General features: G+C 45.1%; 1 protein-coding gene across 2 annotated transcripts in view; it reads right to left on the bottom strand.

Annotated features, from left to right (window-relative positions):
- Positions 1–24,530, bottom strand: part of LOC135914613 (phospholipid scramblase 3-like) — a 123,174-nt gene that overhangs the window by 17,572 nt on the left and 81,072 nt on the right. The window contains exon 5 of one of the 2 annotated variants that reach the window (XM_065447539.2): positions 23,822–23,914. The exons of the other annotated variant lie outside the window; for it this stretch is intronic. Within the exon in view, the coding sequence (XP_065303611.2) occupies positions 23,834–23,914 (81 nt within the window). The 3' untranslated portion in view covers positions 23,822–23,833. The remainder of the gene's footprint in view (positions 1–23,821; positions 23,915–24,530) is intronic. 2 annotated transcript variants of the gene reach the window in all.

Raw genomic sequence — 24,530 nt, 5'->3', positions numbered from 1 at the left:
TGCACGTATGCGCTTGGACACGGATATATCCTGCTTGCTCTCAACGGCTGTTCAACAGTCTACGCGCACTCGTAACTTGCTCATGAGGTAAGCCCATTTTAATCTTATTTGGTTTGCATAACGTAGGTGTTAAAATGATGTGTGGTAAGCCGGTGTCGCGAACAGAAATATTGTTTCAAAACACCACTATGCAACGTCTTAGGGCAAAACTGACGCATGAATGGGGAAAGGGATCACCCTATCTTTTCAGATCGGTTCCAGTCGTAGCGCGATCGGCTCGATCGCAATTTCCGTGAGGTACTTCTAACCTTTTGCTCACTCGCGTTAAAAGCGTAGAATAAAACTGCGTTCAGTTGCGCACTTGTATTGACGCTTGTATTTGCTTGAGAGCATACTGTATCCGATGCAAGAACCTCTGTTAAAATATGGAAATAAACGTTCGATGCAATAACAATCGCTCACTACCTGTGAACGTTACTTTCTTGCTTGGGTTCACGTTTTAATTGTGACCATTAAAAAAAGTATTTTGCTCTGGCTGCTCTGCTGTGTTTCCTTGGTGCAACTTTTTGTGGTGCAGCAAGACGTGTTGCTTCGAATGATGTCTGGGCAGTCAAGGCATTCTTGTCAGTGAGCAGCAGTAAACGGGGTATCAGTGCGAAAAAAATTTGACATACAAGAGAAGCGAATGGTATCATCATTGACTCTTTTATTTTGCGAATAATTCAGTTGTATTACTGAAGCGGAGAGTGGATATGCATGAAAGTCAGATTGTATTGATACTCAGCAAAAACAAGGTAACTTATCATTACTAATCAATCCATCTCTTTTACTGAAAGTCAAGTTACTGTTGTGCTGGAGCTGAGAAGAGGTCTGCTGCCTGCAATGGGTACATCTCTCTCATGATATTGGCTTCTAGCGCGAAGTGAAACACGGACACAGAAAGTGAGTCCAAACTTTGTCATGTTCTGATGCTACGGTTTTCGCAATCACCTATATATATGTGTTCTTCGTTTCAATAAAAATTTAGTTGAGAGTTAGCGCTCGTCCTGTCTGCTCCTTTCTGTGTCCGTGTTTCACTTCGCGCTAGAAGCCAATATCATGTTACCGTACCAACTCGCCCAACTGTCTATCCTTTTACATCTCTCTCAATTATTCGCAGTATTTTAGCTCTCAAAGTGAGTGGACTTTTTTCTCTTAGCTATTTGCCACCTGAATCATGAATGCCACCTGCCACCAGAATCAAGCTGTGTAGGTGATCACTGTTAGTGACATTTGAGTGCTGGTGGACAAGCACTCCTTTATGATTGCAGCGCATATGACAGAGTGCAGCTGTGGCAGTATGCGAAGGTGTTAATGTATAGGCCAAATTAGGTTCTTTGAGGCAATATGATAATATATTGATGACATTGGATTGCGGTCTAGTAGGCAAAAATGCTAAACAAGGAGAAGTAATTTTGATTTGCACTTGGTAAGATGTGCAAGCAATTCAGGCTGTTACATATGAAATGGGACATTTGTAGATGCCTTCTACAATGCTGCAGTCCTGAATAGCTTCAGATTAGTGATACCACTATAATTTCTCTGTAAAGCATGCAGCACAGTTTAGCATTGGGGGAGGCTGGCATCAACAGGCGTCTACTTACTTACTTAGTTAAATGAGGTTTAATGGCGCAAAAGCGGCTAAGACTATGCTGCGCCAAATACGAGGTGTTTTAAAATCCAGTTAATGAAGGAAAAGGCTTTGTTAATAATCTATATTTTATGTAAAAATCCAGTGTCGTCTAGAAATTTACGAACGTCACATAATGGGACTAGTGGATCATCACCTGAAATTAGAGCAGGGTGTAAAGGTATTTGTAGTTAATATAATTTGTGCAAAGGTGTTCGTGTGTGTGTTTCAGTCTGCGTACATGTGAGTAATATGTGCATAACTCTTAGTGGCTGTTGACATTTCACGCATGTTGGTGTGTCTTCTTTCGTAAGTAAGTAATTGTGTGTGAGGTGTATGTGCCCAATGCGTAGTCGGCATAACACTGCTTTGATGAACCGCTCCTGACTCCTGACTCATGACTTCCACTCGCCAACTATGGGTTTCTTGAAATGTAGTTTGTTGTCAGCACAACGGTCCCATTCGCATTGCCATTTCGCCGTTAAGGCTTTTCTAATCGCACGGATGCTATCTTTGTAGGAAAGTGCTGTGTTTGTTATCTCTTTGGTCGCTGCCATCGATGCATATCGGCTGCTTCGTTACCCGGTATACCAACATGACTTGGTACCCAGCAGAAGTGGATTGATCTCCCATATTTGTTAAGCGCGACCATGTTCAGTATGTCCCCTAACAGGGGTTCGCGCTCAGATTTTAGGTTTAGAGCCTTCAGTGTACTTAAGGAATCAGTGTAAATGACTGTTTTTGTGCTTGCCAGTGATAATCTTTTTAACTACAACCCATACAGCGTAAACTTCAGCAGTGAAAACAGAGGCATGTTTTGGCAGACAAATACTTCTTTCCCAGTTTTCTGTTACGGCCTCTACACCCACGTGTTCATTTGTGTTGGACCCATCAGTGTAGAATTGCATATGATTTTGATATTGGTCCTGAACAGCACGGAATTCTTTTATAATGTGTTCGTGTGGAGTGTCTCTTCCTTAAATGTGTTAATGTCCAGTCGCACAACTGCGTGAAATCGTACCACGGGCCAAACCGTTCTGGTTTCTTGGCAACCTGGAGGACTTCGTGGGGAATTTCATAATCCCGACAGTATTGCTCATACCGCAGTACAAGAGCCCTAATCAGGTTTGGTTTATTTGTGTAGTGTAAGCGTGAGTTGCACTGTGTGACGATGTTGTAGCATATGTGTTGCGGTGATGACTGAATTTTGAGTACGTATACGGAAATTTGAGTAATACTCTGCGCTGCTGTAATGGGGCTCGTTACATTCAGCATATAAACTTTGAATAGGTGACGTCTACTTACTGTTGAAGCGGTCTGCGCTGGACGCATGAAAGAAGACGAAGGAAGGTGCTAGGGGAGAAGTGAGAAGGAAGAATTTGGAATAAAATGGCGGACGACACCCGTCTCACTTAGATGATGTCATTTCTGTTGCCGTTCTAGTTAGGAACGCTACATTTTGGCGCAGCCGACAGTTTTCGAAGACCAGCGATGCGGGTGACGTTTTTCGTCGACCAGGCGTCATCAGAGTCTGTTGTGTTCACCCGATACCAAGTGCACGGTGAGCCAGCGACGGACCTTCCTCTTGAAGTTAGTTCTACCGCGCTGATCAACGTGGTACTGCAACAAGCTGCAATCAGCCGCCAAGCCCTCGTGCAAACAGGATCGGTGACAGTGAATCTACAACTGCAGACACTGAGCGAACTCGTTCTGGAACCCATGCGACGTGGCACCCTCAAAGAGGAAACGCCTGCCGGGAAGGTGAGCCTAGACTTGAGTGTTATGGAACTGCAAAGGAACATTATACAACAGATCGAAATAATGAGAACTTTCGTCCAAGCGCTTAGTCGAGAGCAGTCAGCACGAAGTATTGTTGAACCAGATGTTTTTGAAGGAAAATCGCAAAATGCACACTACTGGCTGTGTTTTTTCGAGTACGCCTGTGACAAGAATCTGTGGCACTCCGACGACACAAAGATTTTGCATATGCGCCGCTATTTGGGCGGTACAGCCAGAAAATGGTATGACGTGCAACTCATGGATTATGGAACAACATGTTGGGAACTGTGGAAAAGCAACTTTTTAGGGGCCTTCGTAGGCAACGCAGTAGAAAGATGGGATGCGGCACTGCGGTTCAGTTATACAGGTGGCTCTCTGCTTGAGTACTGTCTTGAGAAGCGTCGCCTGTTGTATTCTGCAGAACCGAAGCTGTCGTCTTCTGCTGTTGTAGCTTTGATAACGCAAGGGTTGTGTATCGAGATCCGTAGTCATGTCCAGCTCAAAGGTCCAAGAACGTTTGATGACCTTCTGAACTTCTTACAGACCTCAGTGCCAAGCTTTTGGCTTTTGGGCTTTTGGCAGATTCCACTAAGTGAAGAAACGAAGAAGTACACCGCGTTCATAACCCCATTTGACTTGTTTGAGTACAACCGCCTACCATTTGGTTGGAAAAACTCCCCTGCGTGGTTTCAGAAGATTATGACGGACATTCTGAAACCTTACCTGGGCACATTTTGCAATGTGTACATCGACGACATCATCATCTACTCAAAGACAAAGGACGAACAACGTAGTCATCTTTCAAAAGTTCTTCATGCCCTCAGTCTTGCCCAACTCAAAGTCAACTTCAAGAAAAGTGCGTTCTTTCAAGATACCGTAGTATTTCTTGGCAGGGTGTTTGATGGACAGACTAAAAGCACCAAGCAAGAATCGGTAGAGAGAATCTTCAAGCTGGTAAAGCCTTATGATGTGCACTCCCTGCGCGTTTTTCTTGGCCTTGCAGGACACCTCCGGGCGTTTATCAAAGACTACGCACTGAGAACAAGGTGCCTCACACGTTTAACTCAGAAAGACGTGCCTTTTCATTGGGACGAGAAGTGCGAAGCTGTCTATCGTGAGCTTGTAAAACTAATATCGTCGGACCCCATCTTGCGAATACCGGATTTTTCCTTGCCTTTCGTGCTGAACACGGACGCATCACATTATGCTACCGGTGCAATTCTGTACCAGAAGCCATCCAAACAAGCTGTTCAAACCAAACACTACGTCGTGGGGTACTATATCTATACCCTGAAACCCGCCGAAATCAATTACTGTACCACAGAAAAGGAAGCTCTGGCCGTCTTAAAAGCTGTGCAGTACTTTCGTACTTACCTGGAAGGTGCCAAATTCATACTTTTCACGGACCATCAAGCATTGACTCAACTTCTGAGCATGGCCCAGCCAAGAGGCCGCATTGCTAGATGGGTGAACTATCTGCAACAATTTGATTTCGTAATTTCGCACCGTCCTGGCCCACTCCTCACTGACGCTGACGCACTATCAAGATTACTTGTACAGGAATCAAGCAATAATCCAGATACAATCAATCATATTAAGCTATGGGAAGGTACAGAAGAGCTCCAGTTTATCGATGGAAAGTATCACGTACCACCAACTATGATTCCAAGGATTCTTCATCTATACCACGACACCCCTGAATCGGGTGGACATGATGGCTTCTGGCGCACTTATAAGAAATTGCTCATGAGATTCACATGGCCGGGCATGAAAAACGACATCAGCCATTACATCCGCACATGCCACCTCTGCCAGGTGAACAAAGTTAAATTCAAGCAATCGACAGACGTTATGACAAACCCTGAATATTCAAGCATCCCGTTCGAAGTAATTCATTTGGACTTCGCGGAGCTCAAAAAGAAGGGGGAAGGAGTCAAGCGAACGCAAGCTTTCTTGCTCTCCATAGATAAGTGCACACGGACGATTGCGGCTAAAGCTGGCAACGAAGACGCAAACAGCGTAATAGACCTCCTCAAAGCTGAGTGTTTTAAACACACAAAGACGCTCGTCTGCGACAACGGGCCGGCTTTTCGGAGTGCCAAATTATCAAAGTGGGCCCAGGAGCACGGCATCATGATAAAGTATTCTTCTCCATACCACCCGGCAGCAAACGGCCTAGCGGAACGTGCCATACGAGACATCAAACAGTATCTGAAGATGTATCCAGATTTTGCCGGTGGCAGGAAGTGCTGTCTCGAGGCCGCTGTGAAGCATCACAACAGATCATACACCACGAGTTTAGGCTGCAGCCCTCATTTTGTAACTTCAGGTACAGCGCCCATACTTCCTGCAGATCGTGAGCTAGGTCTCCTAGAGAACCTCGAACTTGCGGAAGTAAGGAAAACTGTCAAAGAACAGGAGATCTACAAGCGCCGCATGAAGCGAAACTTTGATAAAAGGCACAGTAGCGAGATACCGGACATACAGCCTGGAGACTATGTCCTTGTAAGGAAAGGAGCTGTGCCCTCAAATTCAAAATATTGCGGACCATTTCAAGTTATTAAGACTGCATGCCAGCATGGAATATTGAAGAATGTCTGGTACGCCGGAGCCTCGGGCCAAACGGAGTGCGCCGCTATTGGAAACGTATTCAAGTATTACCCCAGGAGGTGTAATTAAAAGAAATCCGGAAGAGTGAAGCGGTCTGCGCTGGACGCATGAAAGAAGACGAAGGAAGGTGCTAGGGGAGAAGTGAGAAGGAAGAAGTTGGAATAAAATGGCGGACGACACCCGTCTCACTTAGATGATGTCATTTCTGTTGCCGTTCTAGTTAGGAACGCTACAAATGTGAAGTGAGGTGTTACTGTTAGGGTGACTGTATATAATTTATGGTTTTATTGTAATCTTGTATGAGGCAGACATAGATTACCCACTTGGTTAAACAATAGCGATGTAATATCTATCTATACAAGTATTACCCATTCATTTATGCCATTTGGGCAATGGTAGAAATGCATGGGTAATACTTCTGTACATAGACATTACATCACTATTGTTTAACCAAGTGGTGGTGCCCCTACATGCTAAATTCTACAGGGCTATTATTAAGTACTGTCAGATTTTGCTGTAACATTAAGGCACCTTTTATATAATTACAGATTACCACCATTGTGTACCATCATAGTGTGATATTTACACTAAATATATTTGACTTTCCTATAAAACCCTGTACAGTGGTGCATCATGAAATCTTTTTCTATAGCCTCCGGCCTCAGAATGCAATTCACGTTACATTCTTGTTTGCAACAAGACTATAATGCAGGTTTCTCTCCTTATATTTTGTGGCACTTCAAGCTGTGGTGAGCTAAACCACTGGGCAGCAATACTGGAACCGCTACTGTGTGTGGAGCTGTCTTCAAACACACACAAAGAATACATTATTGCTGTTGTAGCGCAAAACAACGGACACAGGAAAGACATCAGAACAAGGCGCTACTCTCAACTGACATCATTTTATTGCGTTCCTCCTTTGTAGACAGCAGAATCTAGAAGAACATGCGCTGTGAACACCATGCGCAGGAACCACCACCATCTGATCGCAAGAGCACACTCATGCGACAGAATAAAAACAAACCATATTGAGCACTGTACAAGGTTAAAGAAAGCACACTAATGCACTGTGACCCCAATGACTGTATGAAGAAAGCTTCCGATAACTCTCTGGCGGTGGTATCACGGCTCTTTTTCAAAATCGTAGTATCACGAGACATTGCGAACATAAGCAATCCATACCAACAGGCACAGGTTCCCATTTGGCTAACATTCTAAAATATGGAAGTGCAAAGCCATGTTCCGTGATACTATGATTTTGAAAAAGTGCTGTGATACCACCGCCCGAGAGTCATCGGAAGCTTTCTTCATACAGTCATTGGGGTTACAGTGCATTAGTGTGCCTTCTTTAACCTTGTGCAGTGCTCAATATGGTTTTTGGATCCCGTCGCATGAATGCGCTCTTGTGATCAGTTGGCGGTCCCTGCACATGGTGCTCACTGCGCATGTTCTTCTAGATTCTACTATCTATACAGGAGTGACGCAATAAAGTGATGTAAGTTGAGAGTAGCGCCTTGTGCTGGTCGTCTTTCCTGTGTCCATTGTTTTGCGCTAAACAAAGTATTTATGGATTCGCACCAACCAGACCGCCAACACATTGGGTTGAACGCAAAGATATGCTGCTTTGCCTTCTTTGACTGTGTTCCCGGTACTTCTGAAGTACTGTCTGTCTAATAACCATGGTGGCATAGAAGTGCCGTGCACTTCTATGCGTTACTGTCTGTTTCATTGTGGCATTACATCGCGTTATAATCATAATGTGTATGTACTTTTTCTAAGAGACCCATATGCCTATCCTTGTGTTATATTTGCTGTCGCAATATTTATGTGCATATGACCAGTGCTCCAAGTTCCATTTTATCACAAAGTAAACTACCGGTACCTAAACAGTTCTGTATATCATAAAACCAACGCCGAACTGCCGAACACTATCAAGCAGCAGCCTTAGTGCAGTCTCAAGTAGTCAGATTTTATTTGTTATGCAGAGGCGCACAGCCTACCTTTTATTACTTGCTGAAGAATTAAGCTGTGATAAAACTGAGTATTTATGTAGCTTCAACCACATGCTATTGGCCAGTCTTCCTGCCCTCAGCAAATGTGGAAGATTATAACGGCATTTCTTTTTCTAACTCTTATTCCTTACTAAAGTGGGATTACTGCATGGGTACGTAGGAAATGGATCACATAGGCACACAAAAGCCAACAGTGTGTAAACTTGGAACATTGATTGTACAGTTTGATGACCCAGAATAAGTAGAGATATACCATAAATGATTGACAATTAACTTTTACTTGACAAAGGGCTAGAGCATACAGTACGCATACTGTATGCTCATACGGTGTCACATCAATTTAAATTTTAGTGTAGCTTTATAGTGTACGCTTCTATTGTTGCCTTCTGCCAGAAGGATGGTAATGTTTCGCATGTCTAGCAACTAGACTGTCTATATACAGTAGTAAAAATGTGCGAATTGTATTTTTAATGATATGATAGAATGTGTAGAACAGTATCTGAACAGCGCGCGCATGCGATCCCATAGATGAGATGAATACATATATATAGATATGTATCAGTCATAGCTCTCGCAGTATAGCCTTCTGAGCCGTTTCCTTTTTTTCTTTTTTTTCTTTGAAAGAAGTCCTATTAGGGTTATTATAATTACACTAAGGTATTTTGCCCTCGCCAGCAGCAGTACTTGAGATAGCTATTCTGGCGGCTAGCTTCCCACGCTATGCGTGCCGCCCTCGCACCTGTTTAAGCATTTTCTAGACGCTACAGCTATACTGTTGCCGCGCAACCTTGAGGGATCGGAAAACGCGTTTTCCACTCTTGGCCGGCGGAGAGGGGAGTCTTCGTTCCGGCCACGAAGTTCTCCACATCTCTGTATACGGTGCCTGGTGCTGGTCTCGTGCTGACGACGTCCTCTCGGTGAGCGCATACTTCCCCCCCCTCATCTTTTAAGAGGTTCAATACATACAAGCATTTGTCTCGCAAACCATATTTATTTCAAGTGAATTTTCCACGTCTCAATAAATTCTCTCGTCGTATTCGAGTGCTGATTGCCGTGTTATAGTTTGTTAACGAAGCTTTCCCTCAAGTCAAAAATATTTTAAGGCAGTTTTCGTAGTCTCTAAAGCCGCTCGACTTCACGCTGCTCCTCTGGCGGCCATTTTTCCATGAAATTATGCCTTCCAACCAATCAGAATCAGCAAAAATCGACTGTCGCGGAAAACATCACTTTCTTTCCACATAAGTATAAGGCTCGGAGCGGGAGCTATGGCACTTGAATGTAACCGGTGGCTTGACGAACCAACCGACTGAGGTACCTTTCCGGGCAACATTGAAGTTATACTTATATTCGAGTGCTGATTGCCACGTTATGGTTTACTAACGAAGCTTTCCCTCAAGTCTAAATATTTTAAGGCAGTTCATCGTGTGCGTATCATGAACACACATGCTTATATCGCCTTCCGTTTCCCTACCACGGTTGCGCTTTAAAACCACGGCGCTGAAATATTGCTTTCCTCTCCTTCAACTACAACACGCAGAGACAAAGCAGCAGCGCGTGCATGCGATCCCATAGATGACATGAATAAATATATGTAGATATGTATCAGTCATAGCTCTCGTAGTATAGCCTTCTGAGCCGTTTCCGTTTTTTTCTTTGAAAGAAGTCGTATTAGGGTTATTATAATTACACGAAGGTATTTTGCCCTCGCCAGCAGCAGTACTTGAGATAGCTATTCTAGCGGCTAGCTTCCCACGCTATTCGTGCCGCCCTCGCTCCTGTTTAGGCTTTTCCTACACGCTAGAGCGATGCTATTGCCGCGCAACCTTGAGCGATCGGAAAGCGCGTTTTCCACTCTTGGCCGGCGGAAAGGGGAGGCTTCGTTCCGGCCGCGAAGTTCTCCACATCTCTGTATAAGGTGCCTGGTGGTGGTCTCGTTCTGACGACGTCCTCTGGGTGAGCGCATACTTCCCCTCTCATCTTTTAAGAGGTTCAATACATACAAGTATTTGTCTCGCAAACCAGATTTATTTCAAGGGGATTTTCCACGTCTCAATAATTTCTCTCGTCGTATTCGAGTGCTGAATGCCGTTTTATAGTTTCTTAACGAAGCTTTCCCTCAAGTCAAAAATATTTGAAGGCAGTTTTCCTAGTCGCTAAAGCCGCTCGAGTTCACGCTGCTCTTCAGGTGGCCATTTTTCCATGAAATTATGCCTGCCAACAACTCAGAATCAGCAAAAATCGACTGTTGTGGACAACATCAGTCTCTTTCCACCTAATTATAAGGCTCGGAGCAGGAGCTAAGGCGCTTGAAAGTAACCGGTGGCTTGACGAACCACCTGACAGAGCTACCTTTCCGGGCAACATTGAAGTTATAATTATATTCGAGCGCTGATTGCCGTGTTATAGTTTATTAACGAAGCTTCCCCTCAAGTCTAAATATTTTAAGGCAGTTTGTCGTGTGCGTATCATGAACACACATGCTTATATCGTCTTCCGTTTCCCTACCACGGTTGCACTTAAAAAACAACGGCGTTGAAATATTGCTTTCGTCTCCTTCAACTACTACACGCAGAGACAAAGCAACAGCGCGCGCATGCGATCCCATAGATTAGATGAATACATGTGTATAGATATGTATCAGTCATAGCTCTCGTAGTATAGCCTTCTGAACCGTTTCCTTTTTTCCTTTTTTTCTTTAAAAGAAGTCCTATTAGGGTTATTATAAGTACACGAAGGTATTTTTCCCTCGCCAGCAGCAGTACTTGAATTAGCTGTTCTGGCGGCTAGATTCCCACGCTATGCGTTCCGCCCTCGCACCTGTTTAATTTTCCTAGACGCTAGAGCTTTACTATTGCCGCGCAACCTTGAGCGATCGGAAAGCGCATTTGCCACTCTTGGTCGGCGGAGAGGGGAGGCTTCGTTCCGGCCGAGAAGTTCTCCACATCTCTGTATAAGGTGCCTGGTGGTGGTCTCGTGCTGACGACGTCCTCTCGGTGAGCGCATACTCCCCCCCCCCTCATCTTTTAAGAGGTTCAATACATACAAGCATTTGTCTCGCAATCCAGATTTATTTCAAGGGAATTTTCATCGTCTCAATAATTTCTCTCGTCGTATTCGAGTGCTGATTGCCGTGGTATAGTTTGTTAACGAAGCTTTCCCTCAAGACAAAAATATTTTAAGGCAGTTTTCCTAGTTTCTAAAGCCGCTCGAGTTCACGCTGCTCCTCTGGCGGCCATTTTTCCAAGAAATTATACCTTCCAACGACTCAGAATAGGCAAAAATCGTCTGTCGCGGACAGCATCAGTCTCTTTCCACATAAGTATAAGGCTCGGAGTAGGAGCTATGGCGCTTGAAATTAACCGGTGGCTCGACGAACCAACCGACTGAGCTACCTTTCCGGGCAGCATTGAAGTTAAAATTATATTCGAGTGCTGATTGCCGTGTTATAGTTTATTAACGAAGCTTCCCCTCAAGTCTAAACATTTTAAGGCAGTTGGTCGTGTGCGTATCATGAACACACATGCTTATATCGCCTTCCGTTTCCCTACCACGGTTGCGCTTTAAAACCAAGGCGCTGAAATATTGCTTTCCTCTCCTTCAACTACTACACGCAGAGACAAAGCAACAGCGCGCGCATGCGATTCCATAGATGAGATGAATACATATATATAGATATGTATCAGTCATAGCTCTCATAGTATAGCCTTCTGAGCCGTTTCCTTTTTTCCCCTTTTTTTGAAAGAAGTCCTATTAGGGTTATTATAATAACACGAAGGTATTTTTCCCTCGCCAGCAGCAATACTTGAGATAGCTATGCTGGCGGCCAGCTTCCTACGCAATGCGTGCCGCCCTCGCACCTGTTTAAGCTTTTCCTAGACGCTAGAGCTCTACTATTGCCGCGCAACCTTGAGCGATCGGAAAGCGCATTTTCCACTCTTGGCCGGCGGAGAGGGGAGGCTTCGTTCCGGCCGCGAAGTTCTCCACATCTCTGTATAAGGTGCCTGATGGTGGTCTCGTGCTGACGACGTCCTCTCGGTGAGCGCATACTACCCCCCTCATGTTTTAAGAGGTTCAATACATACAACCATTTATCTCGCAGACCAGATTTATTTCAAGGGAATTTTCCACGTCTTAATAATTTCTCTCGTCGTATTCGAGTGCTGATTGGCCTGTTATAGTTTGTTAACGAAGCTTTCCCTGAAGTCAAAAATATTTTAAGGCAATTTTCCTAGTCTCTAAAGCCGCTCGAGTTCACGCTTCTCCTCTGGCGGCCATTTTTCTAAGAAATATGCCTTCCAATCGACTGTCGCGGACATCATCAGTCTCTTTCCACGTAAGTGTAAGGCTCGGAGCAGGAGCTATGGCGCTTGAAAGTAACCGGTGGCTTGACGAACCACCCGACTGAGCTACCTTTCCGGGCATCATTGAAGCGTCACGAGGTCAAATCACATATTATGTTCCTTCTTTCTTTTTTTCTTTTATTTTAATGTCTTTTCCTTCATTTTATTACTGTACGGAAACCCTCCTAAAAAAGTTATATATCCTTAAATATGAGTGGCCACACATGTGCAGGTCATAAATACCAGGTTCTCTAGGCGATTGCCATCGAGGCGGTATAACCGAGCTCAGATTCGTCCACTTTGGCTGATCAAATAGGGCACCACTCTACAGTGGTGCCCTATTTGATAAGTCAAAGTGGATGAATGAATGAGGCGTACAACTCCTGCGGGACCCGCCGTGGTGGCCCAGTGGTTATGGTGTTAGATTTCTGAGCACGAGGTCGCGTGATCGGACCCCGGCCACGGCGGCCGCATTTCGATGGGGGCGAAATGCGAAAACACCCGTGTACTAAGGCTTAGGTTAATTTCCGGAGTCCTCCACTACGGCGTGCATAATCAGAAAGTGGTTGTGTCACGTAAAACCCTATAATTTAATTGTTAATATAACTCCTGCGGGGAAGGTAGAGTATCCGTCTCCAGTGCAAGAGGACCATGATTCAAATCCCGGTCCCGCGCAATTCTCCACCGGAAAATACAAAAAAACCGTGTGTTGAGAAAATTGCACAAACAGGCCTGGAGTGCGGCCTGATCCCGGTGACCAGAACCGGTAACGCACTCTCTCACCCGAGCAGGATTGGCCACCCTGGTGCAGTACTTGGCCACAACCTCCTATATGAATACAACAATCAAACCCCGGCCCTCAGTCCCCCTCAGCCGCGAAGCAACTGACCACGGCGGCGGCCAGATCTGCGACGCTGCTGAGGGTGCTAAGAATACCTGGCTCCGCACAGGCCTCCATTGGAATATGAACCTGGCAACGTTTAACGTTAAAACGCTATCTAGTGAGGCGAGTCTAGCAGTGTTATTGGAGGATTTAGAGGGTAGTAAATGGGATATGGGATAAATGAGAAATGGGATAAATGGGAGTTTGCAGGCACGGCATGGCCACAATTAGTGCATGACCGAGGTTGTTGGAGAAGCATGGGAGAGGCCTTTGCCCTGCAGTGGGCGCAACCAGGCTGATGATGATGATGATGATGATGATGATGATGATGAAATGGGATATAATAAGGCTCAGTGAGGTTAGGAGGACAAAAGAAACATATACAGTGCTTAGAAGCGGGCATGTACTATGTTACCGGGGCTTAGCGGAAAGACGAGAACTAGGAGTCGGATTCCTGATTAATAAGGAAATGGCTGGTAACATACAGGAATTCTATAGCATTAATGAGAGGGTGGCAGGTCTTGTTGTGAAGCTTAATTAGAGGTACAAATTGAAGGTGGTACAAGTCGATGCCCCTACATGCAGTCATGATGACCAGGAAGTCGAAAGTTTTATGAAGACGTAGAATCGGCGATGGGTAAAGTCAAAACAAAATACACTATTCTGATGGGCGACTTCAATGCCAGGGTCGGCAAGAAGCAGGCTGGAGACAAGTCAGTGAGGGAATATGGCATAGGCTCTAGGAATAGCAGAGGAGAATTATTAGTAGAGTTTGCTGAACAGAATAACATGCGGATAATGAATACCCTTTTCCGCAAGCGGGTTAGCCGAAAGTGGACGTGGAGGAGCCCGAATGGTGAGACTAGAAATGAAATTGACTTCATACTCTGCGCGAATCCTGGCATCATACAAGATGTAGACGTACTCGGCAAGGTACACTGCAGTGACCATAGGAGGGTAAGAACTCGAATTAGCCTAGACATGAGGAGGGAACGGAAGAAACTGGTACACAAGAAGCCAATCAATGAGTTAGCGGTTAGAGGGAAATTAGAGGAATTCCGGATCAAGCTACAGAATAGGTATTCGGCTTTAACTCAGGAAGAGGACCTTAGTGTTGAAGCAATGAACGACAATCTCATGGGCATCATTAAGGAGTGCGCAATAGAAGTCGGTGGTAACGCCGTTAGACAGGGAACGAGTAAGATATCGCAAGAGACCAAAGATCTGATCAAGAAGCGCCAATGTATGAAAGCCTCTAACCCTACAGCTAGAATAAAACTGGCAGAACTTTCGAAGTTAATCAACAAGCGTAAGACAGCAGACATCAGGAACTATAATATGGATAGAATTGAACAGGCTCTCAGGAACGGAGGAAGCCTAAAAACTGTGAAGAAGAAACTAGGAAGAGGCAAGAATCAGATGTGTGCGTTAAGAGAAAAAGCCGGCAATATCGTTACTAATATGGATGAGGTAGTTCAAGTGGCTGAGGAGTTCTATAGAGATTTACACAGTACCAGTGGCACCCATTACGATAGTGGAAGAGAGAACAGCCTAGAGGAGTCCGAAACCCCACAGGTAACGCCAGAAGAAGTAAAGAAAGCCTTAGGAGCTATGCAAAGGGGGAAGGCAGCTGGGGAGGATCAGGTAACAGCAGATTTGTTGAAGGATGGTGGTCGGATTGTTCTAGAAAAACTGGCCACTCTGTATACGCAATGCCTCATAACCTCGAGCGTACCGGAATCTTGGAAGAACGCTAACATAATCCTAATCCATAAGAAAGGGGACGCCAAAGACTTGAAAAATTATAGACCGACAGCTTACTGTCCGTTGCCTACAAATTATTTACTAAGGTAATCGCAACTAGAATCAGGAACACCTTAGACTTCTGTCAACCAAAGGACCAGGCAGGATTCCGTAAAGGCTACTCGACAATAGACCATATTCACACTATCAATCAAGTGATAGAGAAATGCGCAAATTATAACAAACCCTTATATATACCTTTCATTGATTACGAGAAAGCGTTTGATTCAGTCGAAACCTCAGCAGTCATGGAGGCATTACGGAATCAGGGTGTAGATGAGCCATATGTAAATATACTGGAAGATATCTATAGCGTCTCCACAGCCACCGTAGTCCTCCACAAAGAAAGCAACAAAATCCCTATAAAGAAAGGCGTCAGGCACGGAGATACGATATCTCCAATGCTATTCACAGCAGGTATACAGGAGGTATTCAGAGGCCTGGAGTGGGAAGAATTGGGCATAAAAGTTGATGGAGAATACCTTAGCAACTTCAGATTCGCTGGTGATATTGCCTTGCTTAGTAACTTAGGAGACCAATTGAAATGCATGCTCACTGACTTGGAGAGGCAAAGCAGAAGGGTGGGTCTAAAAATTAATCTGCAGAAAACTAAAGTATTGTTTAACAGTCTCGGAAGAGAACAGCAGTTTACGATAGGTAGCGAAGCACTAGAAGTGGTAAGAGAATACATTACTTAGGGCAGGTAGTGACCACGGATCCGGATCATGAGACTGAAATAGCCAGAAGAATAAGTATGGGTTGGGGTGCGTTTGGGAGGCATTCTCAAATGATGAACAGCAGGTTGCCACTATCCCTCAAAAGGAAAGTGTATAACAGCTGTGTGTTACCAGTACTCACATATGCGGCAGAAACCTGGAGGCTTACGAAAAGAGTTCTGCTGAAATTGAGGACGACGAAACGAGCTATGGACAGAAGAATGATGGGTGTAACGTTGAGGGATAAGAAAAGAGCAGATTGGGTGAGGCAACAAAGGCGGGTAAACGACATCTTAGTTGAAATCAAGAAAAATAAACGGGCATGGGCCGGACATGTAATGAGGAGGGAAGATAACCGATGGTCACTAAGGGTTACGAACTGGATTCCAAGGGAAGGGAAGCGTAGCAGGGGGTGGCAGAAAGTTAGGTGGGCGGATGCCATTAGGACGTTTGCAGGGACAACATGGCCACAATTAGTACATGACCGGGGTAGTTGGAGAAGTATGGGAGAGGCCTTCGCCCAGCAGTGGGTGTAACTAGGCTGATGATGATGATGATGATTTAGAACAGTAAAGCCATACAATCAATGCACAGTGATGTGACTTTCTCTGCAAATGTTGCAGGTTGAAGAAAGTATGGTGGAAGCTGTTGCCAAGGTTCCGACCAGAAAAGACAGCCAGTATAAAAGGGTTCACACCACTGATCTCTACTACAGGGGATGGACAGCACATCGAGCACCCTCGACTGAAGCCAACCTTGCCCCGGAAGTTGGTGCTTCACAACTTTGCGGCAGCACTTCGTTTGCACGGGTGTGTGGCATTTCTTCCCCTAACATGCCCGCCGGATGTGCCATAAACTACCCAAGCAGTGTTTCGAGGTGTCTAGAATTTTTCTATTGCAGTGTCTACAGTGTCGGCAACATAAGTGGCTTGCAATGGAAACACTCGTAAATGAGAAAAACTTGATGTAAGAGAACCCCAGGATGTAAGAGAAGAGAACTACGAGTCGGATTCCTGATTAATAAGAATATAGCTGGTAACGTACAGGAATTCTATAGCATTAACGAGAGGGTGGCAGGTCTTGTTGTGAAACTTATTAAGAGGTATAAAATGAAGAGTGTACAGGTCTTCGCCCCTACATCCAGCCATGATGACCAGGAAGTCGCAAGCTTCTATGAAGACGTTAATCGGCGATGGGTAGAGTGAAAACAAAATACACTATACTAATGCGCGACTGTAATGCCAAGGTAGGCAAGAAGCAGGCTGGAGACAAGGCAGTGGGGGAATATGGCATAGGCACTAGGAATAGCAAGGGAGAGTTATTAGTAGAGTTTGCGGAACAGAATAATATGAGAATAATGAATACCTTCTTCCGCAAGCGGGATAGCCGAAAGTGGACGTGGAGGAGCCCGAACGGCGAGACTAGAAATGAAATAGACTTCATGCTCTGCGCTAACCCCGGCATCATACAAGATGTGGACGTGCTCAGCAAGCTGCGCTGCAGTGACCACAGGATGGTAAGAACTCGAATTAGCCTAGAACTGAGGAGGGAACGGAAGAAACTGGTACATAAGAAGCCCAATAATGAGTTATCGGTAAGAGGGAAAATAGAGGAATTCCAGATCAAGCTACAGAATAGGTATTCAGCTTTAACTCAGGAAGAGGATCTTAGTGTTGAAGCAATGAACGGCAATCTTGAGGGCATCATTAAGAAGTGTGCAATGGAAGTCGGTGGTAACTCCGTTAGGCAGGATACCAGCAAACTATCGCAGGAGACGAGAGATCTGATCAGGAAATGCCAATGTATGAAAGCCTCTAACCTTACAGCTAGAACAGAACTGGCAGAACTTTCGAAGTTAATCAACAAGCGTAAGACAGCTGACATAAGTAAGTATACTATGGATAGAATTGAACAGGCTCTCAGGAACGGAGGAAGCCTAAAAACAGTGAAGAAGAAACTAGGAAGAGGCAAGAATCAGATGTGTGCGTTATGAGAAAAAGCCAGCAATATCGTTACTAATATGGATGAGATAGTTCAAGTGGCTGAGGAGTTCTATAGAGATTTACACAGTACCAGTGGCACCCACGACGATAATGGAAGAGAAAATAGTCTAGACGAATACGAAATCCCAAAGGTAACCCTCGAAGAAGTAAAGAAAGCCTTCGGACATACGCAAAGGGGGAAGGCAGCTGGGGAGGATCAGGTAACAGCAGATTTGTTGAAGGATGGGGGACAGATTGCTCTAGACAAACTGGCCACCCTATATACGCAATGCCTCATGACCTCGAGCGTACCGGAATCTTGGAAGAACGCTAACATAATGCTAATCCATAAGAAAGGGGACGCCAAAGACTTAAAAAATTATAGACCGATCAGCTTACTGTCCGTTGCCTACAAACTATTTACTAAGGCAATCGCAAATAGAATCAGGAGCACTTTAGACTTCTGTCAAGCAAAGGACCAGGCAGGATTCCGTAAAGGCTACTCAACAATAGATCATATTCACACTATCAATCAGGTGATAGAGAAATGTGCAGAATATAACCAACCCTTATATATAGCTTGCATTGATTACGAGAAAGCGTTTGATTCTGTCGAAACCTCAGCAGTCATGGAGGCATTACGGAATCAGGGTGTAGACGAGCCGTATGGAAAAACACTGAAAGATATCTATAGCGGCTCCACAGCCACCGTAGTTCTCCATAAAGCAAGCAACAAAATCCCAATAAAGAAAGGCTTCAGGCAGGGAGATACGATATCTCCAATGCTATCTCCACAGCGTGCTTACAGTAGGTATTGAGGTACCTGGATTGCGAAGAATTGGGGATAAAAGTTAATGGAGAATACCTTAGTAACTTGCGATTCGCGGATGGTATTGCCTTGCTTAGTAACTCAGGGCACCAATTGCAATGCATGCTCACTGACCTGGAGAGGCAAAGCAGAAGAGTGGGTCTAAAAATTAATCTGCAGAAAACTAAAGTAATGCTTAACAGTCTGGGTGGAGAACAGCAATTTACAGTAGGCAGCGAGGCACTGGAAGTCGTAAAGAAAAACATCTACTTAGGGCAGGTAGTGACGGCGGATCCGGATCATTAGAAGGAAATAATCAGAAGAATAAGAATGGGCTGGGGAGCATTTGGCAAGCATTCTCAGATCATGAACAGCAGGTTGCCATTATCCCTCAAGAGAAAAGTATATAATAGCTGTGTCTTACCAGTACTCACCTACGGGGCAGAAACCTGGAAGCTTAAGAAAAGGGTTCTTCTCAAATTGAGGACGACGCAACGAGCTATGGAAAGAAGAATGATAGGTGTAACGTTAAGGGAAAAGAAAAGAGCAGATTGGGTGAGGGAACAAACGCGAGTTAATGACATCTTAGTTGAAATCAAGAAAAAGTAATGGGCATGGGCAGGACATGTAATGAGGAGGGAAGATAACCGGTGGTCATTAAGGGTTACGGTCTGGATCCCAAGGGAAGGGAAGCGTAGCAGGGGGCGGCAGAAAGTTAGGTGGGCTGATAAGATTAAGAAGTTTGCAGGCCCGGCACGGCCACAATTAGTAAGTACATGACCGGGGTTGTTGGAGAAGTGTGGGAGAGGCCTTTGCCCTGCAGTGGGCGCAACCAGGCTGATGATGATGATGATGACTCCTTGCAAGAACTGACAGTAGTGCTCATACCCGCTCCATCACAATCACCTATGCTAAGCACACCCTTCCTTCCTTTATTTTAACACTTTGGCTTCTCTTGACCTATTATATGCACCAGTTTCTTCTCGCCCAATGAGGCTAGGGGCCAGTGAACTATGCACAATCCAAAACAACGCAGCCAAGGAAAACATTTGCTACCCTAATGACAAGCACCTATGTCGAAATGGTGGCTACAGCAACATCCCTTGTTCCAACAATGTTGGTCTACATACATGTTTTTCCAACACTGAAGTTACTGCTTTGTCGTGTTCTGTGATTATACATTTTTGCCGCTTTCTTTAAGATGGATATTCACGAATACTATTTGTTTTTCCTAACAGCAGCAAGTTTATCCTTGCAAGCGTTTTGGGTCAAGAACAACTTTCACCAGGAAGAAGTGCAAGACGAGTGATTGAAGAAGATAAAGTTGCTTCTGTGATCTAAGGACTTGAGGACTGAAATGTTGCACATTTTTGTATATATGCTATGCAGTGCATTCATATCACATAGTGCAAAGTGTTTTATCTCTACAGCCATGTCAGTGTGTTGGCAAGACAATTTTCTCAATGGTGACCTGCTGCTTTGTCTATGAGCTGCCTTCATGACATTTGCATTAAAGGCGATGTACTATCGCGGACAAAAGTACCCTGTGTGTGCGAGCGTTGACCAAATCGCATTTCTGTTCAAGACCACTGAAAACAGTGGGTCACGTATGCACATTCCAATCGCAAATGGTAGCGCGGCTGATCCCAGCAAATAGTGCACCATAAATTTCGGTCGACTCTCGCACGTCCTGGGCAATTTTGTCCCCGATGGCACATTATTCGAACAGCGAATATGCTCTGCGAGATGAAATACGGGAGGCACCTGTACTTTAACGGATATAGTACAGATTTAGCATACGGAGTCTTTCGTTTTCTGAATACGGCAAGCACCTGTACTTTAACGGTTATAGTACGAATTCACCATACAGTGTGTTCCGTTTTCTGAATACGAGAAGCACCGTAATTTAGCGGTTATAGTACATATTCAGAATACAGAGTCTTCCGTTTTCTAGATACAGAAACACTCGTATCTTGTATTACGGTCTCTCTTTTACAGTTGTCCGTTCTACGGAAATGACCATTCTTAATTAACGGAAGTGTGTTCGGTCACAAATTACCAGCAAATTTTCTATAAAGTAAAGCAATTTTTTTACAGTGTACTACAGGCGCTTTGTCAAGGACTTTTCACGCATGGCTGAGCCGCTAACGCATCTAACCAAATCTGATGTCGAGTTCCAATGGCAAACGCCGCTGGCCGACGCATTTCAAGAACTAAAACGACTCATGCAGTCACCGCCGGTACTTGCACATTTCGACGAAGACGCCGATACCGAAATCCACACTGACGCAGTAGTTTAGGCCTCGGTGCCGTCCTAGTCCAGAAGAAACACGGACATGAAGGGTTGATATCTTATGCTAGCCGGTCGCTATCAAAAGCGGAAGGCAATTATTCTACGACTGTAAAGGAATGCCTCGCCATCATTTGGGCTACAGCAAAATTCCGCCCTTACCTATATGGCAGGCCATTCAAAGTCGTCAGCGACCATCACGCGTTGTGTTGGCTAGCTAACCTAAAGGACCCTTCATGACGGCTGGCGTGGTGGAGCCTCAGACTGCAAGAATATGACTTCACGGTGATCTACAAGTCCGGACGAAAACACTCAGACGCCGACTGCCTATCACGCGCCCCCATCGATCCCCCGCCGGAAGACGACGAGTATGACGACGCCTTCCTCGGAATAATAAGCGCAGAAGACTTCACGAAACAGCAACGAGCAGACCCGGAGCTAAAAGGCCTCGACGAGTATTTGGAAGGGAACACCGACGTAGTACCCAGGGCATTTAAGCGCGGATTGTCTTCTGTCACATTACAAAACAACCTGCTCGTAAAGAACTTCTTACCAGTCCACGCCAGCTACCTTCTTGTTATTCCGTCAGCGCTGCGTCCAGAAGTACTGTACTCTCTACATGATGATCCAACCGCTGGCCACCTCGGATTCTCCCGAACGCTGTCGAGGATACCGGAAAGGTATTACTAGCCGCGTCTGACCGCCGACGTCGCTCGTTACGTCAAGACATGTCGAGACTGTCAGCGACGCAAGACACCACCGACAACGCCAGCAGGATTACTACAGCCGATCAAACCTCCTTAACGACTATTTCAGCAGATCGGAATGGATTTGTTGGGACCGTTTCCGGCGTCAACATCCGGAAATAGGTGGATCGTCGTGCCAACGGGCTATCTCACCCGCTTTGCTGAAACTAAAGCTTTACCGAAGGGCAGCGCAGCCGAAGTGGCAAAATTTTTATAGAGAACAATCTGCTGCGGCGTGTTGCCCCAGAAGTCCTCATCACCGACAGAGGAACAGCGTTTACAGCAGAGCTCACCCAAGCCATTCTGCAGTACAGCCATACAAGCCACAGGAGGGCAACTGCCTATCACCCGCAGACGAATGGTCTCATGGAGCACATGAACAATACCCTCGCCGACATGCTAGCAATGTACGTCAACGTCGAGCACAAGAAGTGGGACGCGGTCCTGCCGTACGTAACCTTTGCTTACAACATGGCGGTGCAAGAAACAACACAGATCACGCTGTTTAAGCTGGTTTACCGCAGGAACCCGACGACGACGCTCGACGCCATGCTGCCGCACGTCCCCGACGAAGAGAATCTTGACGTCGCGACCTTTCTCCATCGCGCTGAAGAAGCCCGACAACTCGCCCGCCTACGGATCAAGAACCAGCAGCGTACCTACAGCCGACACTACAACCTCCGACGACGCTTCGTCAAGTACCAGCCCGCTGACTGTGTTTGGGTTTGGAGCCCTATACGCCGACGAGGACTGAGCGAGAAGCTTTTGCGTCGCTATTTCGGGCCGTACAAGATAATCCGACGTGTTGGGGCACTGTACTATGAGGTCGTGCCAGACGGCATTTCGCTATCACAGCGGCGCCACTCACGACCTGAAATAGTCCACGTTGTGCGACTCAAGCCGTACTACCAGCGATAATGAACTTAGGGGCTTCGCGTAACTGACTTTTGGACTTTGTTTCTTTTCGTTGTTTTGTTACTTATGTTTAATAAGTGTCCTTTTGTGTTTCGCTCTCTTATATTTTGTAGCATAGGGACGATGCTTTTTACGAGGGGGGTATTGACGCGTGTATTTATCTTTGTCGGGCGGCCACGTTTCGCCGCCTACCAAATGCAATCGCAAAGCGCGGGATGCGCCTGCACGTATCCGAAGGTTCTGGAAAGTTATCGATGCTTTTATCCGGCTGTCTGTTGTCGCCGAACCTTGTGTTATCTGATTGCATAGCGTGACGCGAATGGTGTAGAACTCTGTGGAAGGCACGCGGGTCCGAACGATTAGTCTGGAACGTTCGACGACTGCTGTATAAAAGCCGACGCGCTTGACCCACTGATCAGATTTCGACGATCGCCGACTCTGTTCGCCTCTGTCGCCGTTCTTTGAGTGTAGCCTGTTTTTGAGGGCACAAGTTCGCCCAATGAAACGCTAGTTCCGTCTTTCTCAGTTTGGCTGTTTTCTTCACATTCACTACCACGTGGCGATATGCAACTTCTAGAAATTCGAAAGAGAGGCCGAAGCGCAAAATGTCTTGACCGTAACCGTTCAGAATACTTCTCGGGACACACCCCGTGACACACACAAAAACAAGGAGAAATTGCGCGACAAACGCATTTGTCCATCACTCCACAAAAAATGAACATATAAAGTAACTCTGTGCCCTTAAATACTTCTTTAGGTACCTTTAAAAAATAAATAAAAGAATGCTTAAAAAGACAAGACATATTCTTTCAAACTAAAATGAGTGATTAAATGAACAATGGCTTGCCATGAATAGCATAATTTGTCTTCAGAATACGCATATCGTTTCATGAACTATTTTTATTTTTGTGTTTTCACCTTCATCCATATCCACTTGAATGCATCCATGTCCGTGTTTCTAATTTCCTTTCTTTATTATTTTATTTTGTATCTCAGCACCCGAATTGTATGTGTGATTGGTTTTGTGCGCTTGCTGTTGATTTATGATGCTGTACACGTTGGATAACGTTTATTATTACACAAGAAATATTTGTATAGTTTTATAACATCATTAGAATCTAAAATGTTATTTGTATTTAGTCGGTAGGCACATTTCATTCTGAATTTGACGGTATTTGAATACAATGGCATCAAATATTGTTCCTATGTTTTCCTTTTTCGCAGCAGTCAAGTGTGTTGTAACTTGGAAACTTGTGCGTATGTCTCACCTGATGTCAACATTATCTAGCACCGCTGCCCATTATCTTGCACCACCAACGCAGGCACGTCGCACAGCATCCGCCCTCGAAGTAAATGCGGTCCTGTGCAGAGTAACAATACCACGTCCAGTTAGTGGGTTTCTTATAACCTACGTGGTCGACGGCTTTTTGCGTTATATCAGAAATAAAGATCAGGTATCGATTTACACAAGTTGTCATGTCATCAAGCCCGTTTCGAATGAAATTTTTATATCGCGGTGGACTCCCTTCTTCTTATGGCAATCAAGCCCGCTTTGATGAAATTTTTCTATCACGATGTGCTCCCTTTTTCAGCCTGCGAGAAGCCAACGAGGATTACAAATCAGCCATGTGGCCTAGCGGCTATTGTGTTGTGCTTCTAAGCAGTATCCAAGCACGAGGTCACGGGATAAATCCCGACCGCGGCGGTCGCATTTCTATGGGGAGAAATGAAAAAAAATTATTCGAGTCCGCTGCTTTTAGAGCAGGTAAAGAACGTCTGGTGGTCGTGATGAATCTGGAGTCCTTCACTGCATCGTGTTTCATTATCAAATCGTGGTTTTGGTACGTAAAACAAATTTCAAGTTAAACCGGCATTAGGAACAAGTACACTCCAACTGTTAAAATCACGTCTCGTATACCTACAAATGCAACAGTCAACCCGCTTAAAGAGGTACACAAACAGAAATATTCCTTCGTA

Source organism: Dermacentor albipictus, chromosome 9 (genome assembly GCF_038994185.2).
Source record: "Dermacentor albipictus isolate Rhodes 1998 colony chromosome 9, USDA_Dalb.pri_finalv2, whole genome shotgun sequence".
Taxonomy (NCBI): Eukaryota; Metazoa; Arthropoda; class Arachnida; order Ixodida; family Ixodidae; genus Dermacentor; species Dermacentor albipictus.
Note: the sequence above shows the minus strand (reverse complement) of the source record. Positions and strands in the feature narration are given on the sequence as shown.